This window comes from Bos indicus, chromosome 16 (genome assembly GCF_029378745.1).
Source record: "Bos indicus isolate NIAB-ARS_2022 breed Sahiwal x Tharparkar chromosome 16, NIAB-ARS_B.indTharparkar_mat_pri_1.0, whole genome shotgun sequence".
NCBI lineage: Eukaryota > Metazoa > Chordata > Mammalia > Artiodactyla > Bovidae > Bos > Bos indicus.
In genome coordinates, this window is record NC_091775.1 from 20,857,997 (window position 1) to 20,872,059 (window position 14,063).

Genomic DNA, 14,063 nt, shown 5'->3' on the forward strand with positions numbered 1-14,063 from the left:
GAATTCTCTTTCAGTTCAGTTCAGTCGCTCAGTTGTGCCTGACTCTGTGACCCCATGGACTGCAGCACGCCAGGCCTCCCTGTTCATCACCAACTCCCGGAGCTTACTCAAACCCATGTCCATTGAGTCAGTGATGCCATCCAACCATCTCATCCTCTGTCGTCCCCTTCTCCTCCCACCTTCAATCTTTCCCAACATTAGGGTCTTTTCACATGAGTCAGTTCTTCGCATGATGTGGACAAATTATTGGAATTTCAGGGTGATACAAAATCCCCATTCCTTATGCGCCCTGGCGCACATGTGTGAGTGAGCGCGCGCACACACACACACACACACACACAACTATACAGCATTCACACTTTCAAATTAACCATTCCACTCTATGTGGATGATTTGACTATTCCTTCTTCCAAAGTATTTAGGCTGTGTCCTAGCTTTCATAAATTCATTAGGTATAGGCAATCTTGGATTACACAGATAGCTATTTTTATCTAAAAAATATAATGCACTGTACCAGAAATTCTGAGTTTAGCTGAGTAATACATACACCCTCTTTCAAAAAGAAAACTCAGCAGTTAATTTTTTTTTTTTTTTTGAAGAAACCTCTTCTCTGTGAGTTTAAAAAAGTGCTTTCAAATTACTCGGCATTCTACAGAAAACTGTTTCTCTGATGCTTGAAGTCTCCAACTGCCTCATAATTTATATCTCTTTTCTCTGCTCTTTGTTTTTCAGCCATTTTCCCTGAATGTCAAAGTCAATTTAGTGCATTTCACTTTGCTGAATAAATCAGAGGCGAAATCCTTGCTAAAAGTGAAAATTTGATTTGCTAAAAGGAGCTTAGGGCAACTATTAATCAATATATCCAGAGTGCCAAAGCCAAGGCCACTATAGACATGCATTCATTTGGAGATTGGCTGAGGCAGACCAAGGGGGACGCAGGGGAAAACGTGTGACCAGCCCCCAGGAGGGAGGTGGGATTAGGGGTGGGGAGAGGGTCACAGAGGAGCAGAGGGAGAAACAAAAACACGCCGGCATCGTGTTCAGACTTCTCCCTTCAATTCTTCTTTTACAAGTGGAGAAAGATTCTAAGGACGCATTTAAGCATATATGGGTTATGCTAACTACACTGGCTTCCATGCAACAATTTTTTCACAAGACACAAAAGTCTTTCTCTCTAGAACTCATCAAGCAGCCTTCAGAAGAACCTAAAAGCAACAGCTTTATAAACAAACAGAATTCCAGAATAGAAATGAGTTGGGTCAGATCTATAGGATGTCAATATTTTGATAACCCTCAGGCTTCTGATACACAATGAAATGAAGGACAGGACTCATCCTGTCCCTTATCATTCAAAAGAGCTTCACAATTACAATTACTTGCCTGAAAACGATACCATATTTTAGGATATGATGCATAGAGAAATCTTCAATCTAGTGAATCTGAACAGAGTCAAGGAGGGAGAGCCTTCATTTTAGCAACCAATCACTTAAAAACTTTTCCAACTATTCAGCTGAGTAGCTACTCAGTGATCACTTTGTTTCATTAAAATTTGTTATCAGGGATATAAAGGATACAGTATCAATCAAACACCTTGGTTTTGACTGATTTTAAAAGTGTGTCATACATTTCCTCTTCAATTATTTTCATTCTCCTTTCATTTTATAAATTAATAGACAAAATTTAAAGATAAGGCAAACATGTTACATTTGCCTAAACTTGCTATGAAAGGCAGGTAGATAATCTGGAACAATGACAAAAAAAAAAAAGTATGGGAAAGTAGATAGATGAAGAGGGGTGAGAAAGGCCTAATGAAGCTATTGGCAAAAAGTGATTTAAGCTAAATAGTCTATGGGTTCTAGTAACATTACTAACAGTGTGAATGAAACCTCCTGACTTAAGAGTTTGCTCGTCTATAAAGTGAAGGTAATAAGAATTACATTATGATATGTAAAATTAGATAGCTAGTAGGAATTTGCTGTATGACACCGAGAGCTCAAATTCGTTGTTCTGTGACAACCTAGAGGGGTGGGATGGGACGTGGGAGGGAGGTTCAAAAGGGAGGGGACATACGTATATCTATGGCTGATTCTTGTTGATATACAGCAGAAACTAACCCAAATTTATAAAGTAATTATCCTCCAATTAAAGATAAATAATTTAAAAAAAGAATTAAACTGCCAAACTGTTGTAGACACCAAATAAAAGTTCTTGCACATGCTTTGTAAATAATAATAAACTATATAGATATTAGTTTATTTTTGTGTTGAAAGCTTATGCGCATGCTTTAGTCACTCAGTCACATCCAAATCTTTGTGACCCCAGGGACTACAGTCCGCCAGGCTCCTCTGTCCATGGAATTCTCCAGGCAAGAATACTGGAGTGGGTTGCCATTCCCTTCTCCAGGGGATCTTCCTGACCCAGGGACTGAACCCATGTCTCCTGCACTGCAGGCAGATCCTTTAATACTGAGCCATCAGGGAAGACCTTTGAAAGCTTAATCTCACAAGAAAAAAGAAGATCACATTTCAGTGTACACATGTATACACAGAAATTTCTGTAGACAAAGACCCATGATTCAGGGTAGAGATCAGGTCACTTGTATCTTTAATAACCCTCACAGTACCTAGCATAGTACTAAGTCCATAGCTGACAGTCAAATGCTTAAACTGTATTCATGACTGCTATGAAATTATGATCCTTCTTTGATCAGAGGTACATGGTGGCATGACTATGAGTGGAAATGCAAATCTATTTGGGGGACACCTAGTAACGCAGCAGAAGTAATGCTGGAACAGAGGTCACGTGAGCACAGGTAATTCAGCATGGTGACTGCACTGTACGTTCAGTCACAAACAAAGGCACTGAACATTGAGGAGAGGTCTCTGTGAGCATCTTTAACAACATTTGAGGTGTCTCAGGAACTGAGTCTCTGTCTGGGAAACCTCAAAACTTCTTTGTTAGTCTTCCTCCTTTATAGCAAGGGGAGCTGCAGAAAAGGAACAAATCTCTAGGGGACATTGCAGATTATCTTATTCACAACAGTTTTCAACTTGTTCCTTTCTCCTTATCACAATTGTGACTTCTGGAACTGATCAACACAGTTATTTTAGGTTTGGCTGAGGAGGACAAACTAGAGTATTTGAAGCTGATGGTCCTGCTCACCTAGGACAGCATGACGACAATATCCATACAATGATCCTCTTGGTTAAATAACCTTTCCCTCCCTTTCTACTATAACGGATGTTTGCCATGAATATTTTTTGAAATAGCTCTTATGAATACTAACTTTTTGGATCACTTGCCTCTAATTACAATAAAATGACAATCTATGTGCAGTCTCTTAGATAATAAAATGAACACTGAATATTTTACGTTTAGATCATGCTTTATAATGTGCAAATTAATTATGCATATGTATGTAATTTGCATGTGTATTCTTTTCCTTTTCATTTTCACAAAATAACTAACGGTTAGACCAGTTATGCAACTTACAAAATAGTACTCAACTATATACAGCTCAGGTTTTCTGATTTTACTTTCAGAATTATTCTACATGTATTAAACCACAACTACAGGTACCCAGGTATACAACTACCAGGTGCATTAAATATAACTTCTGATTATCTTATAATCGAATTTAGCTATAATTTAAATAGTCTTATTAAGTGCCAGAACAGTAGATCTTCAATTTAAAATTTTTCCATTTAACTAAAAGACTCAATGACTTTATAGTTCGGAAATCACTGTTACATGCAAATAAGAAATATTAACCCTAAGAAAAGAGCTGTAATCACTTTAATTCACTTATAGCAAAGTAGAAATCACAACTACATGTAAATTCAGTTATAGAATGGGGTGGAAGGTGGAGCCTCAGAGCCAATTAACAGTCTCATGCTATGAATATTTTTAATCAACAATATATTTTTCAAGTGCCAATGCTATAGATCCAAAACAGCATATTAGGTCCTTTTTATATATACCATAGGGGCTTCCCTGGTGGCTCAGACGGTAAGGAGTCTGCCTGCAAGGCAGGAGACCTGGGTTTGATCCCTGGGTCAGGAAGATCCCCTGGAAAAGAAAATGGCAAGCCACTCCAGTATTCTTACCTGGAAAATCCCATGGACGGAGGAGCCTGGCAGGCTATAGTCCACGGGGTTACAAAGAGTAAGACATGACTGAACGACTAACACACAACACAACTCCCCAGGTGCCTCGGTGGTAAACAATCCGCCTGCCAATGCAGGAGACTCAGGTTCAATCCTGTGTCAGGAAGATGCCCTGGAGAAGAAAACAGCAACCCACTCCAGCTTTTGCCTGGGAAATCCCATGGACAGAGGAGCCCCAAGGTGCATTTGGTCACAAACAAAGGCACTGAATGATGAGGAGAGGTCTCTGTGAACATCTTTATGGTCTGTGGGGTCACAAAAGAGTCAGACACGACTTAATGACTAAAACAATACATAACCTAACTCTCTTAGTCTTCTATGCCATTTCTTGCATACAAAACCATGATCACATACACATATACATGAAACACACTGTTGTTACAGATGGAAACATAAGCTTACAGTAATTATTTCCATCACAATATATGTGCTTTTTCACATCAAAAGCATGTACTGGTGCTAAGCAGTTTAAGATAAATAACCGGCATTTGAAAAACAAAACCTTCACAACTTTGTCTGGAGGATGACACAATCTTAAAAATTTGTCTCTGCATCAAATGCACTAGGACAATAAACATTTCTTTAAAAAGTATCATTTTCAAAATGCTCTTGTGTATTCTCTCACAAGATTTATATCCTAGGGTAGAAATAGTTCATTCATTTTCTTTAGAGATTTCTTTCATTTACAGAAAATTCTAAATACTTTTACTGAGAAAACTATTAAAAAAAACTCAATGAGCAATTTTAATACATTTTCCTAAGTAAATAAATGTGTTAGTAAACAATGTTTCAGAGTAAATGGAGAATACTGGTTTCTCTATGTTTGATTTCTGTTTCTTCATGAATAAAGAACTATATGTAAAGAGTTTTCTATCTCATATCTTCCTAGTGTGGCTTGCTTTTCGAGCTTAATATTTCCTGCCTTCGTTTGGTATGAAGAAAATAATTACAGGTTTTTTCCTTTCCTGTTTAATGCCATTGTATAGACACTATTTTAAAAATGTGACTAAGAGGCCCCAAACTTAAAGAGTCCTCCTTCTTTAGCAAGGAACTGTTTAACCTGTCATGTTAAAATTAAACAAGCCCACCTGACAATTTGCCATACTTGATAAAGGAACCAAAAAAAAAGCTTCTAACGTACATTCATTCACTTAATTGTTCAAATACCTTTCTCTTAAAGTAATCCATCTGGCAAGATCCATAAATATATTTAAGCCACTTATATAGGTCAGCTAATATGGGTGATGCTTTTTTAAGCACCATCTGACGAAGCACATTCTGCATTCCACTAACAAAGTTACAGTATAAAATAATATTTTAATCAAGCCCAAAGAACAATAACAGATCTGACTGCTGGACTGATAATCGTCTTATCACACCGTGTGAAACCTAGCTCTAATATTTGACAGAGCCTCCATTACTTGGCAGCCCATTCTAAAAAAGGCCAACAATGGAGAGAGAATGAAGTGGAGTGTGCAAGACCTCCGTATCTACATAAAAGAGATTAGAGGCGACAGCGTTCCATTTTACAGCTCAATCATATTGTGTTAGCATGCGCTTATCCGAGCGCGGACGAAATTGAAAGAGAAATAAAAAAGAGTCAGGCAGATAGGAACCAGAAAAGCGAGGCCTGAGCAATTTCCAAGGATATAAAAGGATGCTAATGGCGGGGCCCTGTCATTCTTAAAAAGGGCTATTAGGGCACCATCATCTGTTCTGGTGCCCTTATGCTCCTTCAACTAAAGTCAAGCATTTTCTAAAGCCCTTGTGATCTTTTTGCTTCTAGAGATAAAGTATGGTCATGTTTCAGAACAACACACTTTCCATTTATGTGATTTATTAAAGTAAGTCAACTAATTCTATTTACTGATTTAAAAAAAAAAAATGTATGTATTTTTCTTCAGTACTTGCTTTTGTTGAATTTGTCACTTTTTCACGGAGCAAAACAAGTATACGAAAATACTTTCCCAGCAACGCAGAAAGGCTATGATGTTATCTGAGATGCTAAACTTAATTTTGAAAAAGCATGTGGGTCTACATGTGTGTGTGATTCCACAAACTGAGAGTCGCATACAGAGAGCAAAGGCTTGGATGTTAGTATATTCTAAAAAAAGGTTTCACTTAATTTTCACACAAGCATTAAAAACATAACAGTTTTGAAGTGAAATTTCAGTTCTGATTTGGCTTTAATTCCAGCTCTGACCCCAGTTATCAGGACTAGGTCATGGCATCAAAAACACATTTTTACTTTTATTGAGGCAGAAATGGGACCTCAGTCTTTATATTCTCTTAGGCGTTACCCTCCCATCCCACATTGCACGCTGCCACCATGCCCAAGCAGCCTGAACCCGGCTTGCACATAGAGCAGCAAGCTCGAATCACAGCATCTTTCTCTTCCACCTCAAAACACTGTCTGGCACACTTACTGTTAGCATTTCAGTGAATGCGTGGTTTGCTAATCCCTCTCTGAAAAGCCAAGAGACTCCTTGCAATCATTTAAAACACCCTCCGGGTATCACGAAAACCAGAGCTGTGAATCATCAGTGCACAGCAACCTCCTCTGGCATTTGCTGGGCAGAGAGACTCACGTCAGCCCCCACCAATTCTAAGCCTCCGCTTAAGACTGAACACATAATCGTACAGCAATTGTTTCCACCACTGGAAATGCTGTTACTCATAGTTATTTAAAGTTACTGTCTTCACAGAAGTCACCAGAGCCCCTTTACTGTGACAAGTTCCTCTGTAAGCTGACATTTCTACTTAGATACACAACTGGACCCACAAATTTATCACCGACTTTTCCTGACCGGAGAGCATCAGCAGGCATTGTTGACTTCTTGGTCGTCTTTATGGAATGTCTGCACAGTATCAAAATACGGGCTTAGTAAATTTCTTAATTTAAGGAGAACTGGGGCAGAATTCTCTGAAAGAATGGGTGGTGTGGTGTCAGAATGACATATCCTTTGATGCTATGAATAATGATAACATTATTGCTATTATTTTGAACTAATTCTCTCAAAGGTGATCAACTGGGGAACTAAAATACACAGATTCTACTCCAGGAAGCAATGATGAATATGGGCTTTGAAGGCTCTGGACGCATCTGTGAACCTGTGGAAGTGCTTTTATTAATACCTCCTTCTGCCCCAGATCTCCCTATCTTTGAATTAAGCAAAATAATATCTAATTCCTGGGTTAGAACAATGATTCTCAACTGGGGAAGAAGGGGTTGATATTGCCCCCTCAAGAGGATATCTGGCAATGTCTGAAGACATTTTTATTTGTCATAACTCAAAGGTACCAGAGGATGGTAGAGGGTAGAGACCAAGGATGCTGCTAAATTCCCTACAAGGAACAGGACAGGCCCCACAACAAAGGGTTACCTGGTTCCAAACAACAATTGTGTCAAGACTGAGAAAGCCTGGCTTAGAATAATACTAGTTTGAATTTGTGACAATATATGTGTGTGTATATATAAATACTGGAGAAGGAAATGGCAACCCACTCCAGTATTCTTGCCTGGAGAATCCCATAGACAGAGGAGCCTGGTGGGCTACAGTCCATGGGGTCGCAAAGAGTCAGACACAACTGAAGCGACTTAGCAGCAGTAACAGCATGTATAAATATAAATGATATACTATATATTGGTTATTTTTAAAAGTATATATGGGCTCTTCAACAAATCTTAGTTGTGTTTCTTTTAAATCCCTTCATTAACACTTTCCTTCAAAATAAGTTTTCATATAATTGTTTAGGCAAATTCCAGCTTTTTCCCCTGCTACCATTCCCAATGTCTTACCATCTTTTAGCGTATCCTATTTTTTCTTTTTTTTGCTTTTCCTGAAAATCTGTCAGCTGTGATCATAATCCAAATGCAAACCAACCATCCACACGATCAAATTTCCATCTTTCTTTTAGATGTAGTGACCCTTGTGGAGGTATGTGCTACAGACCACACTCCAGCTCACCTATTTAACTAGTTTTGACCTAATTTGGGGTGCTTTATTAGCAAACAGTGTAAGACAAAGTAGCTGGTATAATACAGAGTGATGTTTAAATTAGTTTACAATTTGCTTGGCCTCATCTAGAACTGCAGCGAACAAAGCCATTCAGAAATGTCAGCTGTGTTCCCAAGCACTGTAACAAATTGTCGCCTGAACGCTGCACACCTAATGACTTCAAATTAGCTTCACTGCGATATCGCCTGACAGTTCGTTACGACTGTTAGCAACATAGCTGGCGTATCATGACCAATAAATTGGTTTCAGTGTGGGCTGGGAAAGGGACTTCCATCAATTTGATTAAAGAAATTACTGTAGCATTCAAAGCATAAAGACAAACTAGTTTAAGGAGACAGAAATAAGTTCACTCTACCAAAGAAACATGGCTCATCATCCAAAAATTTGTGTGTAAACTATTTGAAGATCAGAGTTCAAACAGAAAACAATTCAAGTAGACAACCAAAATTCTTAAACCTTGTGATCAGGTAATATGTTCACAGATCTAAGGATGGGTCTGGAAAGAAAAGTCACTGGATATTTTAAAATACTACTCTTAAGTTATAATAACAGAAAATTTATGATGCTTAACGTTTATTTTTGTAATTTATGTATAAATTCATGGTAAATATCTCATTGTAAACCAAAGCAATAAGCAAATATGAAAAGCAATTCAGTATAAATCGCCACTACAAATGACAAAATGAGTGATTTTTAAAAGGAAAAATGGGATCTAGACTACTCTTGATAAAAAAACATTTTTTAAAGTGAAAAGAAAAAGCCGAAGTGTTTTCTTAGGCTAAAACAGACTTTAAAAGGAGTAAAAAATATTTTAACAAGTTATATTCTATTTATCTGAGGTTGGCAATAATAGTACCTTCATGTGTGAAAAAATAATGAACAAGCATTCAAGATGGTATAGCTATAAAAAGATTTATGATTCTATTAGGATAGGAAAGCTCTAAATTAAGTATGACAAATGTAAAGGTTTAAAAAAAGTCCTAATGAACAGGATTTCCCTGGAAGGCCAGTGGTTAGGACTGCGTGCTTTCACTGCTGAGGATGTGAGTTCAATTCCTAGTCAGAGAGCTAAGATTCCACATGCCTTGCCAGGTGGCCCCCCCAAAAAGAAAAAAATTTTTTAATATATAAATTTTAAAAAAGTAAAATTTAAAACTCCTAATGAGAAAACTGTGAATTGGCCTAAATCAACATATACACCCTAGGGGATTAATTGCAAACATTTCTTTTTCATTTCAGAAAATGTACCTGGAATATGCTTCGCCCATCCAATGATAACCACCAACTCTCGATCAGCCAAGTCACACAGTGTAGTGAGGGCTTTGATGTCACTGTCGGGGACGGTAGGGTCAGGCATGGCATAGATCTTCTCCGGTTCAGCCACCAACAAATGTGAGACAATCTTGTTATCTGCAGGATCAGACCAGAGCACTCCGGGATCACTAGCAGCATCATTTCTTTTTCACACATTCTAAACTAGGTGGTGTTTTGAAAGGGAAAAAACCCAAAGCCTCAAATAGCCTATAATCAACCCCAAATATTCCATTTATGGTTCAATATATGTATATTAAAGTGTTTCGGAAAACCCACAGCAAGAAATAAGCCGCTGCAGTCGTGATAGCCCTCTGCTTCTCCTTGGCTTTACCTGCCTTTGCTGGAATGAAGCATCTGTCCTGTAATGAAATTTTTTATAGCAAACAGATAAGAGGAGTTAGACGCTTTCTGGGTTTACTCTTTGATTCTTAAGTGGGATTTGGGGAAGCAGATTAAATAGTATAGAGCAGTTTTAAAATAAAACTCTACGTAAACCCCTGAAATGTAGAACGCAACGTAGAAGGCAAAGATCTAGTGCCCGTAGACCTAATGGGCATAAAAGTCATTAACTGTCCTAATTCCTTTAAAAAAGAGCAAAGGTCAGAGCCCTTCTGCCTGGGTGAATTACTGACTGTATAACTCTATCTCTGTGGGATGCCTTCAATAGCAATGTCTTTCCTGTCTCCTCTCCACACACCCAGCCCATCTTCCAAATAGAGCCAATGTCAGTTTCCAGAAAAACACTCCTACTTAAAAGTGACCGTGTTTTCTCTTCTGAGCATCTCATTCTTCAGTCTTCTTTTATCATCTATTGTCTTTAGTTCACTCTCTGGTTCAGATCTATCTGTCCGAAATTTGTGATATACGTTTTTAAAATCCTTCATAAAGTAAACACTAGAGACAAATGGAAAGCATCACATCAAATGTGTTTTATCGCTCAGGGCCATGTGAGAGTTTATGGAAGGGGTTATAAAGCCTTGCTAACGGAATGAATTTTCTTGTTGGCCTTATTTCCAATTTTTACACATAGTTCTAGATTTGATACTTTCTTCTAAGTGAGGAGATACAATTAGGTAAGAATAAACCCAGATATTTCAATATTCTACATCTTATTACTCTAGAAAACTAAGGTCTTAAATGGGATCTTATGAGTCAAACCAAAAATTCTTCTCTGTTCACTGTTTGCCTTTTCCTCTAAATTTTTAACTTTTTAAACTCAAAATGAAAAGACTTCGTATATCTTAGAATTGAAAACAAAGCTTTCTGTCTCCTTTAACAGCAAGAATCCTTACCCAAGCTATAATTAGTAATTTTTCTGATATAGTTTAAAATTTTTATTACTATGACTGCCACATGAATTCTTTTAATTTCAAATTATCAACATCAATATTCCCTGGCAGTAATATTCGATTACTATCAAATTAAAAACACAGATTTGGGAGGAAATATTTCCAAATATATACTTTCTAGAAAAAAATTAAGCTCAAATAGAGATTTTTTTTTTTTTAATTTGCAGGATCTGCAGAGAATGACATTTGTTTCTTGTATATGCTATAGAAACAACACCCTGTTTTTTAGTTACGCTTGGAAAAAAGTTTCTGCTTTCATTGCTCTGACATTGTAACAAACCCTGTCAGCAACTACTAGATTCTCAGGACTAGAAGGAAATGCAATAATAAAGGGTGCAAAAATGTAACTGAAGGAAATAGTGATTCGAGTTTTTTTTAGTACAGGGAAAATGTTACCTGTTTTTAGCTAAGTCAATGGATACTTGACCAGAGGGGCCAGAAAAACTTGGTGGAGGCTTAGAAATTCCTATCATTCAGAAAATGGAATAGCTGGCAGCACTGTTTCGAGGTGAAGCTTATTTAATGTTTCCCTAATTAGAATCAATAGAACCCAATTTTCATTCTTGGGCTTTTGTAGAACACAGACAATCAGTCAGGCTCCAGAAATCTCCCCCAGCCACTTCCTCAGCAATGCCAGGGCCCAGTCTCTTGACACTTATCTGACAGGATCTGAAAATTAAGTTTTATAAATGTTTGTTACCAAAACACACTAATTGGATGGACTAAGGAAAATTAACACAGAGGCCTTAAGATAATGAGTAATGATTTATTAGGAGTCCTCTTTTATCTCAGACCAGTGGAGCTCACTGAAATTGCTGTAATCTCCTTCAAGGTACTTGACAAGCCTCCTCCCGATTCCCCAGGTTTAAGCTGAAAACCATAGATGTTTCTCTACCCTGTGGACTTACGAATGAGCTGGTGCTCATTCTTCTCTCAGTAGAGGAAATCATCAATGGTGTCAGTCAACGTTCATAGAAAATGAATGAGAAATGGCCAGTCTGGACATTTACTGAATCCAGGAAAACAAAACCTCTAATGAAATTAAGCATTAGTGTTTATTGCATTTTACTGTATTATCAGAAAGTTTTTGATTCTAATGTGCAAAATCTGCTTAATGCAGTCCTAGATTGTATTCGCAGAATGCCAAACAGCTTATGTAGGCTGAGGAGAAGATGCCAGATTGGACAATTGAAGGTATAATCAACATAATGTTTTTTGGAAAGGCAAAAGGAAACTATGCCATATGTTCACTTAAGCTTTAATTTTATGTAAAACTGGTTGTTTTTCCTTTGACATAGCTAAAATGTCCTTTCATTTACAGTTCAGGGTCTGTTTTATTTACTTAACAGATGCCCATATGCTCACATGGATGACACACAGCAGCGCCCCCTCCTGGAGAGTCCGAGAGAGGACTTTTTTTTTTTCTCTTCCCCTGAAAGCTGATCAAAAATGACCTGTGTCTTTTCTAGACCTGCTCTAGCTGCAACTTCCTCTGGTGAGGGCCAGTTGTGTCTTCTGAGCCAGAGACAGCTAAACAGGAGAAATGTTTCCACCGCAGCACTTTTCAGTGCCTCGTATAAACTCTGTGCCTAAACATCCTAAAATATTAGCTCTTTTGCATTACAATAAGCCCCCCCACATGTGAACCTTCAAGTTGCAAACTTTCAATGTCTGGCCTGAGTGAAACTGCAGCTTGCCCTCCGTCTCCTATTGCTGACGATCCTTCAGCTCTACCATCTCCCACCGCCTCTCCCTCCTCCAGTCAGCAACTTTTCTTGCCTCTTCACTTGATGCCAGCCTCGGTATGCCAGCTGTTGTACTGTACTACTACCGGACTTTGCAACATAGTGTAAGATTAAAAATGTTTTCTTTATTTTTTGTGTCTGTTTTATGTGTTATTTGTGTGAAAAGAATTATAAACCTATTATAGTACAGCACTACATAGCTGTGTTAGTAAGGTGCCTAGGCTAATTTTGTTGGACTTATGAACAAATTGGATGTACAAATGGGCTCTTGGAATGGAACTGGTTGGTATGTAAGGGACTTACTATACAGCCATGAACTGATTTTTCCGAAACTGGAATACAGTTAACCACCTTGATCTATATTCTACCTCTTTAAAAAGATGTATCTATATTCTAGTTAATGACATACAGAACAGGGCTTGCGTTTTAGCTAGGTACCCATCACCATTTTAAACTGCAACTGGACGTTATCAATGGGCTTTTAAAAAATAATTCATAAAGCCCATAAGGACATCTGAAATGGAACCACCAACCTATGCTTGTTATTAGTTGGACTCAATCTTGTTTTAATCTATTGCTGGCTCGTGTGTTAACCTTCCATAGCTCCAAATTAATGAGGCTCCTAATGTATTTTCATTGGGAGGTTGAACAGTCAAACTCATTTAGTTAGTGAAAACTACAAAAATCACTTTCTTGTGAAATCTGAAACTAACAGCTCCAATGAACTAATGATCGTGGTATGATCTGTTTTATGTACCTCTGAAAATAAAGATAACCTGTAAATGTAAAAGTCACACCATATAAGCTATGACTTAGTATGCTTAATGTTTCTACAAAATGACTAGGTTTAAAAAAGTGGGGAGGGGCGGTAGGGGACAAGAAAGCCATAGGGGGAAAAAGATAATCAGCTGAGTTGCTACTGCTCTTCAAAGGCAGTCCCTGGGAATAAAGCCACAGACCCCCCCTACCCCCCTTAGGGAAGAGAAGCCTCATTGGAGTCAGTAGGAATGGGCATGCCAAAACTAATGTATCGAGAGCAGCCAGCTGGGAGGATGTCGTGTGCTGGAAAGCCAGACGTGTCTGCTGTACTTACATGGCTTTTTGGCTGGCTGAACCAGCTGAGGGTTCAGGTATGGGCTGTTCTCCGCATCTATTCTGCGTTTGTACTTCTGCCGACCTCCGCGTACTCTGTCAAGACGCACTCCTGTGGGCAAAGACAGGCACTAACTTACTGTTGAGGTAACTATCTTTGGGACCAATCAAATACATAGAGGTAAACAGAAAATAGAATGCTGAATGGTCCAGGTGGATTAGAGGAATGTTAAAAAAAAAATGTGATGGTTAAGCCAAGACTGCCAGAGATTGGAAACCAAATCTGGAAGAGACGCCGCCCAAGCTGAAAGACATGTATCCAAGGCCATCAAAATCACCTACACACCAAAGAAAAGGCACCTTTCCTTGAGAATTAAT

The 14,063-nt window shown here is 38.2% G+C and overlaps 1 protein-coding gene across 8 annotated transcripts in view; it reads right to left on the minus strand.

The window, feature by feature from the left end:
* ESRRG (estrogen related receptor gamma) overlaps positions 1-14,063 on the minus strand; it is a 703,351-nt gene that overhangs the window by 56,619 nt on the left and 632,669 nt on the right. For all 8 annotated transcript variants that reach the window (XM_019976789.2, XM_070767941.1, XM_070767940.1 and 5 more), the window contains 2 exons: positions 13,687-13,797; positions 9,434-9,595 (listed from right to left, as the gene is read on the minus strand). In XM_019976789.2, coding sequence (XP_019832348.2) covers positions 9,434-9,595; positions 13,687-13,797 — 273 coding nt within the window. The remainder of the gene's footprint in view (positions 1-9,433; positions 9,596-13,686; positions 13,798-14,063) is intronic.